This window comes from Dermochelys coriacea, chromosome 6 (assembly GCF_009764565.3).
Source record: "Dermochelys coriacea isolate rDerCor1 chromosome 6, rDerCor1.pri.v4, whole genome shotgun sequence".
NCBI lineage: Eukaryota > Metazoa > Chordata > Testudines > Dermochelyidae > Dermochelys > Dermochelys coriacea.
Genome location: NC_050073.1, coordinates 37341672 through 37362234, shown reverse-complemented (window position 1 = coordinate 37362234; position 20563 = coordinate 37341672). Strand labels below are relative to the sequence as shown.

Sequence of the window (20563 nt, the reverse complement as noted above, 5' to 3'; positions counted from 1 at the left end):
GTGATCCCGGCAATTATAGGCCAGTAAACCTGACTTCAGTACCAGGCAAACTGGTTGAAACTATAGTAAATAACAAAATTGTCATTCACATAGATGATCATAATTTGTTGGGGAACAGTCAACATGCTTTTTGTAAAGGGAAATCATGCCTCACCAATCTACTAGAATTCTTTGAGGGGGTCAACAAGCATGTGGACATGCGGGATCCAGTGGATATAATGTATTTAGATTTTCAGAAGGCCTTTGACAAGGTCCCTCACCAAAGGCTCTTAAACAAAGTAAGCAGTCATGGGATAAGAGGGAAGGTTCTCTCATGGATTGGTAATTGGTTAAAAGATAGGAAAAAAACAGGTAGGAATAAATGGTCAGTTTTCAAAAAGGAAAGAGATATATAGTGGTGTCCCCCAGGAGTCTGTACTGGGCCCAATCCTATTTAACATATTCATAAATGATCTGGAAAAAGGGGTAAACAGTGAGGTGGGAAAATTTGCAGATCTTAACTCAAGATACTGTAGTTAAGTCCCAGGCAAACTGCAAAGAGCTTGAAAAGGATCTCTCAAAATTGGGTGACTGGGCAACAAAATGGCAGATGAAATTCAATGTTGATAAATGAAAAGTAATGCACATTGGAAAACATAATCCCAACTATACATATAAAATGATGGGGTCTAAATTAGCTATTACCACTCAAGAACGAGATCTTGGAGTCATTGTGGATAGTTCTCTGAAAACATCCACTCAATGTGCAGTGGCAGTCAAAAAAGTGAACAGAGTGTTGGGAATCATTAAGAAAGGGATAGATAATAAAACAGAAAATATCATATTGCCTCTATATAAATCCATGATACGCCCACAACTTGAATACTGTATGCAGATGTGGTCACTCCATCTCAAAAAAGATCTACTGGAATTGGAAAAGGTTCAGAAAAGGGCAACAAAAATGATTAGGGGTATGGAACGGCTGCCATATGAGGTGAGATTAATAAGAATGGGACTTTTCATCTTGGAAAAGAGACATTAAGGGGGATATGATAGAGGTCTATAAAATCATGACTGGTGTGGCAAAAGTAAATAAGGAAGTGTTATTTACTCCTTCTCATAACACAAGAACTAGGGCCACCAAATTAAATTAATAGGCAACAGGTTTAAAACAAACGAAGTATTTTTTCACACAACGCACAGTCCACCTGTGGAACTCCTTGCCAGAGCACGTTGTGAAGGCCAAAAGTATAACTGGGTTCAAAAAAGAACTAGATAAATTCATGGAGGATAGGGCCATCAATGGCTATTAGCTAGGGCTGGTGTCCCTAGCCTCTGTTTGCCAGAAGCTGAGAATGGGTGACAGGGGATGGATCACTTGATGATTACCTGTTCTATTCATTCCCTCTGGGGCACCTGGCATTGGCCACTATCGGAAGACAGGATACTGGGCAAGATGGACCTTTGGTCTGACCCAGTATGGCTGTTCTTATGTTCTTTTATCTTAGGACAAATGTTGGCCTGAAAAATGTAGAGTTCAGCTTTGTAAAACTTACAATTTTAATATGTTGAATTCTGCATAAGAATCCTTGTAGTTTCATTTTAGGTTTTTACAACCCTGCAGATTTCACTCTGTTCACAATTTGGCAAAATAGCTATATTTGCATTGAAAACACTTGGAAAAAAGGGAAAGTTGACATTTTATGTAAAAAACTAGGTATATTTACCTAGAAATAGGCTCATTTTGCTTCAAAAATGTGTACCCTATGAACTGATCTTTGAAAATTTTCATATTTTGAGTTCATAACAAGATGTACAATACTTTAAAATTGACTTATTAATATTTTACATCCCTCGACTGAAGCCAGCCTGATTGGCGCACCATCATAGTTGCTATAAAAAGTTTGGCTGCTGTCACCTTCTTTGAGAATTTAACTTTAGAAGTAAGCTATCAATCATCAAATGTTTTAAACAGGGATAAAGTTAATAAGGATTGTTTCACTCCAATGTTTCCTCAAGACAGTAAGTGCTTAGTAGGGTGATAATAAGAGTTCTTTGAGTCTTTCTCCATGTGGCCTGTGAATAAAATCTCCCATCATTTTTAACTTTTTTCAATATTGACTAGAACTTTTGTGCCATAGATTTACAAACCAAAACAAAACCATACCAGAAAACCTTGCAAAAGCAGTCATTTCTTGTTTTAATAATAGGTCCATTCAGGCCTTGATGTGAATAAATCATTACAGAGCCCTGAAACAAAAAAAAGAATGTGGTCCCCAAATGAAAATCCATCAGCAAATCATTCCTTGAGAGACGATTTATTCTTACATGATGTGTGACTTCAATTTGGCCAAATTGTAAAGTTCGTCCATGCATCCTAATAGTCCCTACTGAGCTCCTGGCTCTGTGCTCCATTTTCAGATAAATGTTAGACAAAAAGTATCACAACCAAGGACTCCTGCCACTCAAACTGTGGCAAAAACAATAAATATTCCTCAATCCCATCTGACTAAACTCGAAACAGAGATATACCACTAATGACAAAATCAAGTGCTAAGAAAAAAATCACCATAATCTACTGGACATTCTAGAAATTCCTTCCGAAACTCAAATTTTGTAATTAGCTAGAACTAGAATATGCCTAGAAGCCTATTACTACCACAGCACAAACATGGTAACCAAACTCTGACACCCACAAAAGCAATCCAATCCATCCAATCAAACAAAATCCACCCCATTCCCTGTCCTCCCAGTCTCTCACCCCCAAATAAAGACTGGCAGCTCACATTAAATCTTCCTCAGAAGGAGGGACAACTCAGTCAGTCAGGGGACTAATGGGCTCTCTTCCATTGCAGGCACATAGCTAGGCAGAGATTTGAATGCCACTAAATCCCAGTCTAGAACCTTAGCAGAGAAGCAGGAACCTACATTTTTTGAGTTTACTAAAATCCTTATGGTAACAAAATAGAGAGTTATTAAATATCACAAGAAAAGTAATGTTTTGAAAAAAACTAAACATGAACAGTGCATATAGGAGCAGTAATATCCTTCTTTTCAGAAGTACTAGGGCTACCCTCTTTCTCTACTACTTTGTAGCATGCAAAAGAGCTATTTTTCACAAATATTTTTACAAAATACTGAAAGCACTCCATTTACCCAGTGAAATATATTTAATGGGGAATAAATCAAACACTATGGTTTGCAAAAGCTAAGCAAAGTTCTACTACTTGATGCACATTTATGTACATAAAACAGTCCTCTCCATGATTTCAGTCAGTATTTATGTCTTTTTATATTTTTATTAGCATTTGTTGTTGGTAGAAGTAGTAGACTGATGTCTGAAAATAGCTCTTTGCTGCACAGCAGCCTCAACTGCCATCAGGGCAAAAATAATCTACCATTTCAGTTCTTTGTCAATATATTCACTTTTACTTCAGAAACTGTTTTTGAGCTGAATGGTGTGTGTATGAGTGTGAACAATCTACATATTTCCTGGCTATTCTATTCTAGCAAAAAAGATTTGGTTCAAGAAGTGTATTAACTTAGTGGGCAGTGTGGTCTAGTGGAGAGGACACTGGACTGAGAGTCAGGACACCAAGGTTCATTCCTGGCTCTGCCCCGACCTGCTATATGAGTTGGGAAGGTCACTTCTCCTCTCTATGCCTGTCTTCTTTAGGTGAATGTACAGTGCCCGGCATACTGGAAAGCTAATCTTGGTAGGGGCCTAAGAACTACCGCAATAATAATAAAAATGCTGTATTACGTGTGTGTGTGTAAATTGCATGTGTTTATTGCAGGTCTAGTGAAATCATTTGCCAGGATTGTCTGGATATATCTCACTTAATCATTTCCCTGCCATTGTAAGGGCCTTGGGCACTGGAGGCATATCGCCTCTCCTGTTGGCTATAATACTTTGGTCTAATTTTGAGTATTGGGTTTAGTGTGCGAGTGCTGGGTGGTATTGGTGGCCTGTGATATACAGGAGATCAGACTAGATAATCTGGTGGTCCCTTCTGACCTAAAATTATATGACTCTCTGACACTTGGGTTCAAAGGCACCTAAAAGGCACTCTGAACTATGCATGTCTTGCTGCACAGCAGCTGTGCAAGGGGCCTGCACATCCCCTGTTCCCCATAATAGGTTTCTACATAAGCTCTGTGTAGGCCAGAACAGAAGATGGCACTAGAGCAATGGGACCTGTGATTATGTAGTACATCTAATGACTAACACCCCACACAAGTGGATAGAGGCCACTATTCTAGAACAAACTGCAGGCTGATGTAAAAGGAGACTGAGCTGTAACACTATGCCCTGGCCCTGGGCTGGAATGTGGATTTTACTTCCCCAGTTCCACACCTCCACCCTACCATCTGACCAATATTAAGTCCAATTACTGGAGGGTTTACATGAGTGAAGAGAATTTCAACCTATGTGCATGTATTATATATTGATATTGTAATTGTTACATTATCTCAGAAGTACTTTTTCCATACCTATGTTTTCTTATTGGCCTGATTAAAACCATGGTGAAGTCTTTGTTGATGAATAATTAACTAATTGGAGAAACCAAAATTTGGCAGTGAACATGAAAAGACAACAAAACATGCAAATATTTAGCACCAATAGAAAGAAGAGACTATTTCAACTCCAGTATGCTGCACTTGTAGCATTAATAAATGCTTCTGGAATGCATTTTGTAACTACCCACTCCAAGTATGTTAAACAGATTCAACAGGAACAACATTTATACTCTGTTAAAGTGGATACCTTACATATTATGAGTCACATGAGTCACTAGGTCAGCATCATTCCTTTTCTGCAAGTAACGACTTTTTTGGTAACAATTATCTTTTGCAAATCAACTGTTAAGAACTCTATTTGTATATAAGCAGTACTGTATTTAAAACAGTCTCCTAGTTGAAAATGCTAATATGCTAGTATTTTGGGCTAAATTACCTAAGATTTGTTTGGTTTTGGCACTGCTTTGCCCAAAAAAAGCTTGGGATACTATGGTTAGTCCAGAAGCAGAAATAGCTGTTTCCTGTCAGATTGAATCAGTTTAAAAAAAAAAAGCCACAGCAACATTTTTAACCAGGAACCCAGAGCCTATTTTATCTCTAAATACATGTCAAAGGATACTCTGAATGATCTAAAAATATTAACGTTAAACACTAACAAGGCTTCATTAGTGACTTAAAAATCATTAAATAGGACAAAGTATTAGGGAAGAAGATTGCCAGTAAATACTGAGCACACAAATAAAGCAGTTGATTATGCAGATAAGGCAAAACATAGTTATAAAGATGTATTTGCAGCAAGATCCTACTTGAAAACATGCAGTAAAATCACAATAACCAAAAGTTCTAATATTTTTTATTTGATTTTTGCTTTTTAATGGAATAAATGCCAAGTAAATCATTAAAAGAAATGTCAGCCCTGTCAGTGGCAGCTGCTCTCCCTACTAAAAAGGGAGGGGAAGTGTAGGAGCGGGGCAGCTAGCAAACCCCACAGCGGTCTGCAAAGTCACTAGTGGGAAAACAACAAAGGCCTTTCCATGCAACTAGCACAGATGTGCCCATAGCCAAACTGTCAGGAACAGTTAAGATGACAGCTACTCACAGTTCATTATTTCCTTCTCACAGGTCACTGGGTGACAAGCTGGGTCACCATGCTTTGTCGGCTACTATAGTCCTCCCTCATAACCCCTATTCAATTTAAATAAAGGTAAGTTGCTCAAGTTGATATACTAATGTAAACAAATATGCCCTAATGCTTGGAGAGCATGAGACTTCAACATTTATTGTACCTTTGTACCCTGTTTAGTGTGATTTGTAACATTTAATCTGAGTGATGAACAGAAAATTGAATTTGGATATCTACCTGATACAGAGATCAGAATTTTGTCAGGATGCAACTAAAGCATGTAATGAAAGCTAATTTGTCATCAATTCAAAGCTTTAACCTTTACAACATTTACATGGCATATAAATCATAAATAATTGACTTGAATTTCAGTGAAAAGATGTTTTTCCCATAAAAGAGCAAAACAAGAATTTTTAACAAATAAAATTAAAGGAGAGTGATTAAAATGAACAAATGTAGGGTTTTTAAAATGCAAAAAACATAGTTTAGGATTGTTTATGAAGTACGGCATGTGGAAATATTTTTTGTTTATGTCCATTGCGCGCACACACAAAAATATCTAGTAGGTTTCAATTTCATTCTCCTTAAAACCTTTTCATCTGTCATCATGTAGTAAACATATTCTACAAAACAGAGATAGATGGTGGTTCTTATCTATGTTTTGACCACTTGGAATTTACCAGTTGTTGAAGAATCAAAGTCAAATATTTTATTAACTATTACAAACAATTCTACCAATCTGTAGCTGTGTCATTGATGGGAGTGGGAGAATAATGCCTTAGGGCTATTCCTCAGTAATTTTTTTTAGGCTAATAAATCTTGAAAAAATCTAATCTCTGAACCTGGCTGGATGATTGAGCAGACCTCTCTCTTTTAGGACAAGAGCCTACTAAGGGTTGAGCACTCTGGCTAAGATCCAAGAAAGCACTCCAGCATGTACTTAACTTTAAGCTGGTGCTGAAGTGCTTTGCTGGAGTGTTCAGAAACTGTCAGGTCTAAGTTCTAGATGTACAATTTTGTAGTTATAGATTGAGGAGTGACTCAGTAAGACCAAGTCCAGAAAACCACTGAAGCATGTGATTAACTTTAAACATGTGACTAGTCCCATTTAATATCAATGGAACTATTCACATGCTTAAGTGCTTTGCTGGGTTAGGATTTAAGCATAAAGTTTACTGAAATTGCCTTGCCTCCCTCTCTCTCCTGATCCATTCTTCCTGACTCTTTCTGTTCCTTTCCCCTATATTGTGGCTTCATATAGGAATATTATGATAAGAATAGCATCTGTAATGCCAACTGAAGGTTACACAACCTCACTAAGGAATTATTGTATCAGGGAAAGAATATGACCTTCAGATTTTAAAAAATATGGAATGATGATTTTAAGTGAACTAATCTCCCTCTATGGGGAATTTCATCTGCTAGTGATGATGAGATAAAGGCCGCTGCTTTCTTTTTTTCTGTTTGGGCCTGTGACAGGGTATACCAACCCTGCACTGGGCCAACGGGACGGACAAATCATTCTGGGCCCAGGATACCACATCCCCTTTCCCCTGCTGCGCATGCTGCAGGTGGAGAGACAGATAAAAGGAAACAGCCCAGCTTAGTTGGGGCTGGCTGCGGAGGAGGAAGGACATATATTGCAGGTTTTTCCAGAAGGGCCGGTGATGCTCCAAGCAGCAGAGCCAGTGGATTCAGACTATGTTACAGGCAACTCGCTGACTGCAGAGACTGATGGGGATGCCAAGCCGCTGCCAGCCGAAGAGATGCCTGGGACGCAACTTATAGTGACCCAGGGGCTGTAGTAGAAGCCGATGCCTAAATCATTAGCAGAGAAGTCCCCAGCTTCATAGGGCTCTGGGTCAGAACCCACGGGAGCAGAAGGAGCCGTGTTCCCATACCACATCCCAGAGACCACTAGGAGTGGCTGCTGTTTGCTCTCGGTCCCAGCTTGGAGGGATCAGGGACCACAGACTGATAACTGTTCTGCCCTGCTCCAGAGGCTGATTCCCCAATTGCTACTGTCTGCCCCAGCCAGGAAGTTTAGGGGTTATAGACTGTTTGTTTGGCCTGCCCTGCCCAGAGCCAGAACCCCAATTGCAACTGCTTGCCCCAGCCAGGAGGCTCAGGGGCTACAGACTAATTGTTTGCCCTGCCCCGCCCAGGGGCTATGCACTGATTGCTGTTCTGTCTTACTCAGGTGGCCAGAACCCCAATTACTACTGCCTGCCATAGCCAGGAGGCTCAGGGCTACAGACTAATTGTTTGCCCAGCCTTGCCCAGGGGCTGCAGGCTGACCACTGTTCCGTCCTACCCAGAGGACGAGAACTCCAACTGTTGTTGTCGGCCCCAGCCCAGAGACTCAGGGGGCTACTGACTATTTGTTTGCTTGGCCCTGCCAGGGGTCTGGAGCCTACTGTACTGCAATTACCTGATCTAAGAGGGAATACCGACAACTAGGTGGTGGAGTGTATCAACCTCACACTGGGCCAACCGGGCCCTCCATCACAGGACCATATTACCACGATCTCATGGGGCAAGTAATAGCACACTGATTCGAGAATGGCTGTCAGGTTTTTGTGGTGGCTTTTGTTCAGTTTGGTGTGAAGATAAGGACATTTTTGAGCCATTTTTACTTTAACCTGTGAATCCTAACCTTAATCCAGTAGGAAAGAGGATGCCATCCTAATTTCCTATCTGGATTTTGACATCTTCTAGAGAACAGTCCTAATCTCAGTGCAAACCTGACAAACTTGTTTCCCATTACCTGATATTAAATCAAATCCCTAAGAACATGTACATAACACAATTCGCAGGTATCCCATATGAACAGACATAGGGGATTCTCTGAGCTAGTTTATTGGAGACCTACTGATGTAGACCATGTTTTTGAGCTTACACAAAGCCTGAAATTGTTTAATTTAAATACTCCTCCTCATTTTACTTGTGAAATTTCCCACACTAAAATGCTTAATATGCTATATTCAACTAACACATCTATCTCTGACCCCACTGATTCAGAGGAGGACATTCCCTACTAGATTTTGAACCAATGGGGAACTAATTATAGCTTCTCCCGTTGCAATTCTCCTGTTGAAGACTGGACAAAATTCAAAGAGAATCTTTGCCTTTACTTTTTTCATTCTAAAATTCTTATGTGTTAAAGTTGAAATGTAGATACATAAAATAGTAAAATACTAAAATACTTAATTTTTATATTACACAAAATAATATATACTGAATCTGCTGTATATAATTCAAGAGACAAGGTGGGCGAGGTAATATCTTTAATTGGACCAACTTCTGTTGGTGACAGAGACATGCTTTCGAGCTCTCTAACCAACAGAAGTTGGTCCAATAAAAGATGTTACTTCACCCATCTTGTCTCTCTAATATCCTGAGATCAATACGGCTACAATTACACTAAGGATCATTCCAGTTAGATATTGACATAATACTTGTTTTTCTATACATCTAGAAATACCAAATTTTTAATATATGTAGTACACAAACTCCCATTGATTTTGCTTAAAAAGGGGTTTGCTTAGTGAGATTTATAATGGCACTATATTGACTTCAAAAGAAGCATTAATATTATCCCAATAACTGTTCATTTTGGACCCAGTCCTTCAATGTGCTGAGTGACTTTAACTTCCACTGCAGGACTGATCATTCATCATTATAACCTTTAAGAACTTACACACAAGAAAGTGAATGGCAGCAACTCTGAATATTTGGCTTCAAATATACAGCTAATATTCTTTTTGACAATGGCTATTTTATTCAATACTTTGCAATATCAGTGATATGAAAGGACATAGAAACCATTATAGAACAAGTTATCTAAAATTATTTGTCAGGATTTTCAATTATACAGCATTCTTTCATTACAGCTAAGTATTGGGAGTGTGCTATAACTTGCCCCATGACCTTTAACATATTGTAATTTTTTTTAAAAAAATATACTACCAGGATTTAGAACTGATTCAAGCAAATTATGGTTCAAATTTCAACCCAATTCTGTAGTGCCAGACATAACATTAAAAATGAGGAGTAATCCATACTGTTAACTAGTTAGTATTTTGTATTAACAAAAACTTGTACCCATGAAGTATCCAATTCAGCAAAGCATTTAAGTGTATGCTTCAATCCTAATGAAGTCATTGGGGCTTAATTACGTCTTTAAAACTATGCATGTGCTTAGGTGCTATATCAGCTCAGAGCCCAATATTAGAATCTAATTAGTCATGGAAAATTCCAAGCCAAGTAAGTAGAACCTATTTTATAGCTCAATGAAAACAATAAAACGTTGCAGAGTACAGTGATTGTGAGATGACACCCAAAACTATGGGTGTCAGACATTTACTTTTCTTTCAGCCTTATATCTTGCCATTTTCCCTACTCAAGGCTTATAGTATCACCTGTCTTGTCATATTTTTCTAAATATAATAATGTGCAACACACACACTACCATAGCATGACATAATATGGTAGTTTTTTGGAAAAGGACACAACTTTATTACAGGTTGTCTAAAAAGTAAACCACCAAAGGACCAGTCAATTTTACACAACAGTGTCTATAAATCCTAAACATGCCCCCAAATACTTCTCTCTGATGACATTATTATCATGGCAGATTCCCACATTAAGGGTGAGCTCTGCCTGCCCCAGTTAAAGCCATCCAAATGACAGTTGTTCTGTCAATATGAGGCTATACTCACTGCCCACTTTGTGGCAATCTATACGTATGAAAATTAATCTGTTCCCCAGCTCCCTGAGAAATATCATTTAGTGATAACAGCTCTGAACTATGATCATCCGGAAAGTAATTTCACCTTAAAGTACAAAACTATGAAGAGGAAATATTTACCAACATAATAGAGTTTTTATTTCCTGCAGTTACACACAGCTATCCCTTTTGCTCAAGCCAATAGCTGACAAAGCCCAAACTCAGGTGGGGCTGGGTGGCTCACTAAATAGGCAGGATCCAAAACCTGCTGGTCACCAGCTGAACAGTTTATGAAGGGGAGTGACTAACCCCAGAATGTGCTAACTTAAATTCCTGGGCCCATTCCTAAAGAAAAACTTGTACAGAAATTTGCCTAAATAAGAACTTCAGGCCTGACATGTAGATAAGGTTTCTACAAAAAACTATTCTATGCATACTTCATTCATTTGTGTGGCTTCCCTTCTCCCCGTTACATAAATAGATCTGAATAGGCTATTTTACTGCTATACAAGCATAGTAGGGCTTTCACAATCACAAAATATATATTTATTAAATAAAATATCTTACATTTCTACAGCATTTGTCTTCTGGAAAGATACTCAACATGTTTTACAAACTATAACTAGGTGGAATGCTGCAGATATTTAATAGTCTACAGCAATACTATATCACAGATTGGGACCAAAAAAAGCAGAGGAAGAGAATATAGAGGATTTGCTATGTTTGATAAGGAAGGTGACCTAAACATTTTATGAACTAGTACTGTTCCTACTTAAACATTTTACTCCAGAATGTTATTAACTATAAAATAATATTGTTACAAATTAAAGATACTAATATGTGTTTTGCTTCTTATTACAAAAGATCACAACTCAATAAGACACTCCAGCATGCATAAATCCCATGGGAATTAAGGAGATTCATAAAGTTAAGAATACGCTGTCTTAATTACAAGGATACATTTCTGAATCAAAGCCTGTGTTCTGTCAGAGCTGCTCTTTAGCCTCCAGATCATTTTAGCAATAGTAAAACAGTAAAAATACCCCAAAGCATGTAAATTCGTAGTTAGTATACTTTATTCTTAACTTTTCCCATTGTGCTTAGGTCATGTGGCACATATCATAACATGCAATGTAACATAATACATGGTAACACTGTAACATCACACATTAACTTAAGACCCTAGGAATATATACTCTAAGATTTGTAGAATAAATAAATGATGTTATGTTAGGCTTAACTTTGCATTTCAAAATATTTTTGAAAGAGCCAGTGTAGTCTGTATTAGCTGATTTGGAGCTCTTACATTTTATCTTTTAAACACAATAGTATTAACAATTGTTAACTTTAAAGCTTGGCTGAACATTATTACTCATGGATTTTGCTAAAACTCTTCAGTGCTTTGATGAGCTGTATAATTACTAGGTAGTATTAGAACTAATATAGTACATTTTTCCCAGAAATACTGGCTATAAAACAGCACTTTCAGGAAGAAAAATCGAAGCATCAACCAATGGCAATTCATCTATGTGCAATACTTCCTGGAAAGGAAGAAGTTTAAGGTATCTTCAATAATCTGAATACCCCAGTATTTGGAGTTATTTGTATTATATTATTTTATTATCATTATTTTATTATTATTAATTAGTTGGGACAATTTCTACTACTAAGGTAATTTTTAAACATATATTATTGATCTGATGCTGTAAATCTTACTATTACTTCAAGGTTCACATGCTATATGAAAAAAAAAACCTGCTAAAATTCAATATTGAATTTTTATTGAAAAAAAATACCATGAAAATCTACTAGACTGGTCTTCTGAATGATAGGCCAATCATTTTTAATATTTTGCTCTAAAATAATTCAACATGGTTGAATTATCAAATATAAAGGTAAGAAAAAAAAGTATTTTGTGTTAATTATAGAAGCTTGAAGCTGCTACTATACTTTCCCTCTGTAATTTCAAGTTACTAAGAAGGTTACTTTTTAGATATAGCTTTAACCAAAATATAATCTTAGACTATGGACCCAATGTGCTATGCCATGCTTCAGCTCAGCCTGAATTTCCGGTTTATAATGAAACATTTATCATGTAACCCTAAAAGTCTAGTGGCACAAACCATGTCACATAACGTCAATAGAAGTCATATTACTTTGAGTTCTGTGAGGTTTATGCATAGGATTTAAAAGTAAATTCCCCAATTACTATCAAACTGGGTGTACACATCAATTTTTATGCACATAAATGTCACCCCTTTTCATTAATTTTGGTAAAAAATCCATGTTTGCTTACAAGCCAGAGGGCTTCTGAGATATTTCAATAATATCCAGGAAATCAATCTTACATGAAACTGAAGGAAAACATCTAATGTCATTGAACAATAAATATCAATTCTGTCAGTGGCTTACCTTTGAGCTGAGGCCTTAGGATGTTTCTCTTCTAGTTTCCTCACCAGTGCGACTGTCAGCTGCATAGTCTCCCTTAGGGGACCTGCAGGCATTAAATGGGCGTTCAAAGGACCTGAAAGTTGTTTCTGATTGGGATTGTTGACATTTTTTTGCAGAACCTAAAAAATGAAATACAATCATGCAATTTATATATTGTTAATTAAAACACCATGTAGCTACTTTTTCAAGTAAGTACTTTTTCTGTTGATCAACAGAAAATGTTGAAATCCAAATAACTATGTCAAGATTTATCAAGAAATAGAAATCTAAGGAAGCAGTGATTTTTTTTATAACTTCTTTCAGATATATAGAATGTGCAATTTCAATAAATTGTCACTCAATAAAATAAACGAGGCTCAAACTGTAAAAGGTTTGGAACAAAAAAAAAGTTGCATTTATTAAAATCTTGCCATAGTAAATGTATTTGTCTCACATTTTTAAATTAACAAAAGCAAATAAGTTTATTTATTTAAACAAATACAGATGGTAGAGGTAACTTCTCTCTTTTAAAAATGTATTTTTGAAAAGACTGTCTCTGACCTGCCTCTGGCTTGGTACAGTGACCTCTTCTGCTGAGCTGCTCTCTATCTCCTGATGAGCTGTAGACCAGGCCCCATGGTGGATCTGGTGTTCCATCTGGGTCACCTCCTCTCTTACATTTAGCTCCTCTAGGTAGGTCAGGACAAACTCAGGGTAAGCCTGTAGGAAAGGACAAAGGCAGAAGAGTGACAAAGAGTAACATTGGGATATATCAGCAGAATTACAACAAACTACACACCAGGAATTATGGGAAGAGTGGTTGATATAGGCAATATCACAAAGTTACTGCATATAAATAACTTTGTATTTCATGAGGTTTTCCTAATTCAATTTACATAATTACTTTTACAGATGTACCACAGTGAAAAATACACTATGTAAAGATTAAGGAGTAATTTAAGAATATGAACTGACAGTTTTTAAGACTGAAATACCCACATAAATGGAATTAAGTTTTTCTTATTACTCTCTGTTAAAACGAATATTGTATCCCTATCTTTAAGTAATTATATGTAATTAAATATGAGCATGATATTTAGCTAGCCTCTGAAGTACAAGTTATTAGCAGAATGCCACTTCTCAAAAAGGCATGAACCCAAACATGCTTTACCATCATCTCAGATGGAAAAAAAGCTCTTTGAGTTGTGAAATGACTACATTTTATTTTTTAATCAACAATAAAATTCAGTTGCCTACTACTGACCTTGCTAGCCTATCAAGTTAGCTAAGACCATAGAGGGGGAGGGATAGCTCAGTGGTTTGAGCATTGGCCTGCTAAAGCCAGGGTTGTGAGCTCAATCCTTGAGGGAGCCATTTAAGGATCTGGGACAAAAATTGGGGATTGGTCCTGCTTTGAGCAGGGGGTTGGATTAGATGACCTCTTGAGGTATTTTTTCTTTATAAATGAAAAATATATTTCATTTATAAAGCACCTATTGCTATTGTATTTTAGCACTCTTTCTAAACAATATTCTGCCGTGCCAATTCTGTAGATTACCCATGGATATTAATGAAATTTCTCAGCCCAAATAGAAAACAGAACATAAGGGCTGCCATGCAGATCTGAGAGAACTTTTTTGTTCCACATATTTTGAGATCACTTGATAATGTTAACATGACAACAGCTGCTGATAATATTACCAATTTTAGTAGATGTATCTAATGATAAAGTTCAATATTTTGTGCCTTAGTTGTAGTGTCTTACTTTTCAGTTAGTTTACAATCAACCTTTCTTCATCTGTGAGGATTTTTTTTCTTCTGACTTCACTGTATTTTAAAGTAAACTTCTCAAACAGAAAAAACAGTACAATAAGTGGCTTTCATTTTCTGAGGAACAGATTAGATTTTTTTTCTGCTGTCAATAATATTGAGTCTCGCTAGTTATGTATCTAGAATTTGATGCAGCATACTCACTTGTTTATTCACAGTTTATCACTGTCTTTAACTCAGATCTGATATACTACACTAGATCTCCCATAAAAGTTTCAAAAGTGCTTTGGTGAGTTAGGAGCCTAAGTCCCATTGACTCCCACATGTCTAAATCACTTTTGAAAATGGTACTTAGGCACTTTTGAAAATGTTACCCATAGGCTTTAATGTGTTTCACTTTTAGGATTAAATTTGCTGTAAGTGCACAATATTCATGATGATGCCAGTGACAGGCATAAATGCACAATCCATAACAAAGTATGGCTATTAAAGAGCACAGTTAGCATTTATTGATTTCTAGAAGTAGTTGAAATCTGATTTCTACCCTTGTTTATAAGGAGATCAAACTTGAAGTTATTTTGCAGGTAAAGCTTCTATTGATTTAAATCAGAGTGAAGAGTATAGAAATTGGCCCATTATGAGTAAGGGCAACAATTACAGTTTTGAAGATAATATTTAGGGAAGAAACCCAAAGTGAATTTATCCTCAATGTATAACACTAAGGTGTTTGAGAGGTTAACTTGTACTGTAGTTTACAGCAATGATCTTGTCAAGAGACTGGAAAGAGATTATATCAGTGTCAGATTAGGAATAAGCACTTTATACTACAGCATTTGATCATTTTATAGTATTGCCTATAAAAGTTTACATAGTACAGAAGATAATTATATTTAAGCAAGTATAAATAATAGATTGTAAATTATTTAAAAATATAATTAATCAGTGAATAGCAGATATTAATTCCAAAGAAAGTGGTTTCCCTTTCAATATGAATGTGTCACATACCATTACATTGTATTATGCCATTTTACTGTGTCAGTTCTTGTTGGCTGACACATGCTGCAACTTAAAACATGACGCTGCAGATAAAGTGAATGTGCTAGGAAATATATAGAAAAATACACCATTTGGGGATTAGAACTACTAATTGTTAGCACCCACTTCTCAGTGAGTCAAGCACAGGCCAGAATTGAACAGAAATGTTCTATTGTCAGCAGTTAAGTAGTGGAAATTTTGGAAGTCAATATTATATAGAGAGTACACAAAAGGTTTTAAAAAGCCAGCAGATGAAAGATCACTATGCATAATGAAAAAGGATGAAGTGCTGTACTCAGCAGGTAAAGAAAGAGAGAACACTTCTACTGTCTCTCCATTTTGTCAGTCCATCAGGGTTGTGTGAACAGTAGTATCTAATCATTCCAATGGAATGTCCATATGAGTGGGAGGAAAATGGAAGGCTGGTCCCAGGCAGACAATGCTAGTGACAGGCCTGCTATTGATTTCCTGCTGGACTGAGTATTCTATTATTTTCAGTAAGCTAGCAGATTTTAACACTGTACATGTTCCCAACATTTCAATGCACATTTTCTGAAGATTCACTGCACATTCAAGAGCCACTGAAACTTTTTAGGTCCTGGTAAAGTACAGTTCAATTAATCTTTGCAAAGGGCACTGGACATCACCCCATCTAAGCCACTGGTGATATACAGCCCATTATTTGAGTTGGAAGGGCAAGAAGGGGAGAAGAGAGTGAATGTTAGCCAAATACTTCTGTCCATGGATCCCTAATGCCCACACATATGAACTCACCTAAAATATATCAGAATTCATTCATATAAGCTGCATTGTGAGGACATTCATCTTCACCCATACAAAATAAAAAGAGTCTCTTTGTCAACACTATGCACTAAAGGCCGTTGCACTCATGTTGCCCACATTAACACTGTCATTCAGAGAATTGATGTGACTGCAGTCACTAAAAAGGAACTTCTTGACAGCAAATATACTCAGAGAAATATATTCTTATTCCACCAGTAATGTATTTGAAGAGTGGTGTTTCCTTTACCTGTTAGAGAGTAAGCACAAAAGCCAGCAGCCCATTGTATTTACAAAAAGGGCAATCACAAGTGTAAGCTGGTATTTTTAATGTCATCGTCTTCAGTTTAGTCCTGAAGCAGTAGGTTTTAGTTTGTTGGTTGATTTTATTTTTTAAGAAGTGGACTTTGTCTGGCTATATCGAAAGAAGGACAGGAGACATCTGATATGGTTTTAATCAGGTAACAACTTTATTATTAGGTGTTGGGGACTACCCAGCAGATAAAAGTGGACAGTGCAGGTAACTCCATGATCATTCATTAACTACCTGGGCACTTCTGCTAGCCCCCTCTTTTTCCACCCAGGGCCCCCAGCAAGAAAATTTAAAAGAGACACCAATAACTGAAAACATATTTTTATAAAACGTTCTAATGTTAACATGGAGACAACTTAAAACAAAAACATTGAAATTATTAATGCAGGATGGTGCTTTCCTCACCACATGCACATAACTTTCCTACATTAATAGATTTCATGTGAAAGTATGAAAAGGACAGTAAACCAATTAACCCCCCCCTCCACCCCAGCTTCCTTCAAACATACTTACGAAGCACGCACCTTACAATAGATAGAACCGTCATTTCCAAAACCCCAGTGTTGATAGGTGCTGCTTTTGTCTCTGTAATGGAAAGGTATAATCAAAGAGTTAAACCTGCTTAGTTCTTACTAAATAATAAAAAACAAAATAACACAGCAAATGACATGTACACTTTTAGTTTCCAGAGTGAGATTTCCCAAATAAAAGATGCATTTTTCACTTTTGTCTGATGAGTCATGATACATGATTTAAAAAACCAAAAAGCTATTCTGAAAAGAAGAAATTAAACATGCCAGTGATGCTGAAAACCTATTTCCTTTTTTGTTTTCTTATTGTGTTTTAGATAATCCATCAGCATTTCTTTTGACCACACCATATAAGGAATCAGATTTTAAAAAATTCTTCATGTTCAAGTTGTGATATTAACTGAGAAATCCCAAATTCTAACTTGACACCGGGATTTTAACTCATGATGCCTTATTTCTGGGGCAAAGGGCTTCACAATAGCACAAGCTGAAGAAGGAGGATGGACCTTAAGGTTTAGTTTCCTAGATTTCATATCTTTCTTAATCTTAACATTATCTTATGATTTTTAAATCAGTTAACGATATTTCAATATTAAACAATATAAACACTTCAAAATAAGAAGTTCCTTAAATCAGTGCAATTTTATCAGATCTTTAAATAGAGGTTGCTCCTGCCCTTTCGTTTCAGGGTGTTTACAAAAATTCATTTCTGAGGTAGTGTCCTATATAAGAAAAAAAAGACATCTTAGCATTCCAATACATGGACATTTGCTTAAGGATATATCAGCAGGCAAAAGATCATGTGTGTCTGACTTGTGTAACATTTACTTTAAATGTAAATAAATCAAAACTAGGTTCAGTGCACAATCTTATTCATATGGCACATGTCTTGGGAATGATCTAGTGTAGGTAGAGGAGTTTTTTCCTCTAAGTGTCAGCAACTGACAGATCTCAATGACACCCTGTGCTATTTTTCTGCCGGGAGTGCACCCAGAGCAGAAATATACTCAAAGTTACTAGGAAACTTGACATCTGTAAATCTCCTGGGCATCACATCAGCCCCCTTTAGGTTATTTCAATTTGATCTACATATCCATGAATATAAAAATCAATGTGCCCAATGGTCTAGTAAAACATGCACCCTATCCTATGCAATTATTCCTTTGCTGGGAAGTATAGGCATAAAAGAAATAGTGACCCTGAGAACTATGCCATTGGGAATTTACAATATTAATAAAAGATCTCCCATGCTGAGCAGGTTAACAGATATAATCTACTAAAAACTTTCCCTTGATCTTTCTTTCTAGGGTTAGGCTTGCTAAAACAATATTGGAAATGTTTATTTGTTAATAAACGTGAATGTTACCCAGTGTACCTAAGTCAGATACCATATTTCATAATATTTAATTTTCAGAATTGAGGCCTGCTTGCTAAATCAAATGTAGTCCTTATGCACACAAATAGATTTCATTGGGAATACTCATATAAATCAGGGCTACTTCTTCAGTAAGAATTTTTAGAACTGTACCATGTTACTGAGGTGGTTCCTTTGTCATTTGCATGTACCTGTTGATGTTTTCCAGTGTGGAAGTCTGTGGGTACAATGTGTTCTTTAAACCATGCCTGAACATATAATTAATAATGCTAATATACAGCTTGTAAAACATCTGGTATGTAAAATGAAGAACACACACAAAAACTGGAGGTCAAAAGAAGATAAAGCAAAGAAGCTTTTGTTGTGAATGCCCAACGCCAAAACATTGTTGGGTACACTACTGTGCATACTATGGAGTTCTTGAATGAGAATTTGAATCTATACCTGAAAAAAACATTCTTGTGGCTTCCATCATGGATTATCTAGTAGTAAGGACACTGGAATGGCACATGCATTTTATATCTTAGAAAAGAGTTCATTTTTAAGCAAAATAAAAAATGCAAACAAGTCCCTGGAAGAGTTTGTAATGAATGGCAAAAAATAAAAATAAAAATCCTGTTGCAAGTAGTTTTGCCTTTTGCTTATACTGCTCTAAGTGATCCCAACCTACATATTCAGTCTAAACTGAATGTTTTTTCATTATAGTATGTTTCTGACATCCGTCTGCAGAGTTGTTCAGCATATTTGGAGTTGCATGTAGTGGTCAGAGGGTTATAGATAGTGAGACCTCTTGGATGATGTTTTGTTTCCTGCATTTGCTAAGGAAGTAGATGTCACTGTTAAGTTTTACTTCCTTTTTCTTCATGTAGTGGAGTTTCCATTTCAGATAGCAAAATTCGATATCTTCCATTGTTGTATGTTTTGCCATTGATTTCAATGAATTTTGAATCAGGTTTATAGTTATAAGGGACAAAGTGAAAAATCATATAGATTATGTGATCCTGAAGAAAAGAAAATCTGATGGTGATGGCCAAGATAAGAAAGAGTTACTGTTAGCATAACCCACAAGTAACTTTACTTTTTTATGTTTGGTGGGGAAGGAGAAGGAGAGAAGGACAATATTCCAGTGCTCAACTAACAGAACTCAGCTGGTGTAAATTGTCATAGCTCCACAGACTGCAGGATCTGCCCCAATAATCTTGCAGGATTAGCAGAAATCAGAACGCATTCAGACTCGGAAAAGCAAACACTATATTGTGGCTTCAACTCCATTTTTAGCTTATATATTTCAAAGAAGCTACATTCTTAAACTGTCCACACCTTTATGATTATTTAAATTCTTTAAAAGAGAGACAGATATGACTAATAATTAGATGACCAGTTATAACTGAAATTCTGATTCCAGTAGGAATTTGAAGATGAAAGATCAGCTATAAGAATACATTGAACGACATATATGATTCGGGAACATTGAAATAAAACAGTATAGCAGCATTTCCCAATAACATTCAGATTACCCATATAATTCTACATATGGGACAAGCAACGTATTATAGTACCTTTTCTGTACTGTTAACTTATATCCTTCCAGAGATGTGCCATCATCTGTCTCAACTCTAATTGGATGACCAATAGCTAGGCAGCTCTGTACCATAGCTCGACTCGAATCATTCCAGCCTTCCAATGAATGGAGAAAAAAGGGTTTGAATAAGTTAAAAGAACCAGAAAATTCAACAATGTGTCACAAATGGAGAGGTCATTATGCCTGGATAACCCAGGATATTAACAGTTGCAGAAAGTGAAACACTACCCACAACTTAGCAGTCAATGAGCCCTGCTCAGAACCAGTGATCTTCTGTACAACAAGGGTGGCATTTTACAGTTCAGTGCAAAATAGAACAGACCCTTGATATCTTCATTTGTCCTTTTTCTGTGCATATTTCACAGTGCAATGATTTAGGGTCCATAACGTGTCACT

General features: G+C 36.6%; 1 protein-coding gene across 1 annotated transcript in view; it reads right to left on the bottom strand.

Annotated features, from left to right (window-relative positions):
• The window catches only part of DCDC1 (doublecortin domain containing 1), a 421814-nt gene that overhangs the window by 155421 nt on the left and 245830 nt on the right, over window positions 1–20563 (bottom strand). Inside the window, 5 exon segments of the mRNA XM_043516908.1 lie at window positions 12765–12922; window positions 13344–13502; window positions 17205–17265; window positions 20145–20250; window positions 20253–20262. Coding sequence (XP_043372843.1) covers window positions 12765–12922; window positions 13344–13502; window positions 17205–17265; window positions 20145–20250; window positions 20253–20262 — 494 coding nt within the window.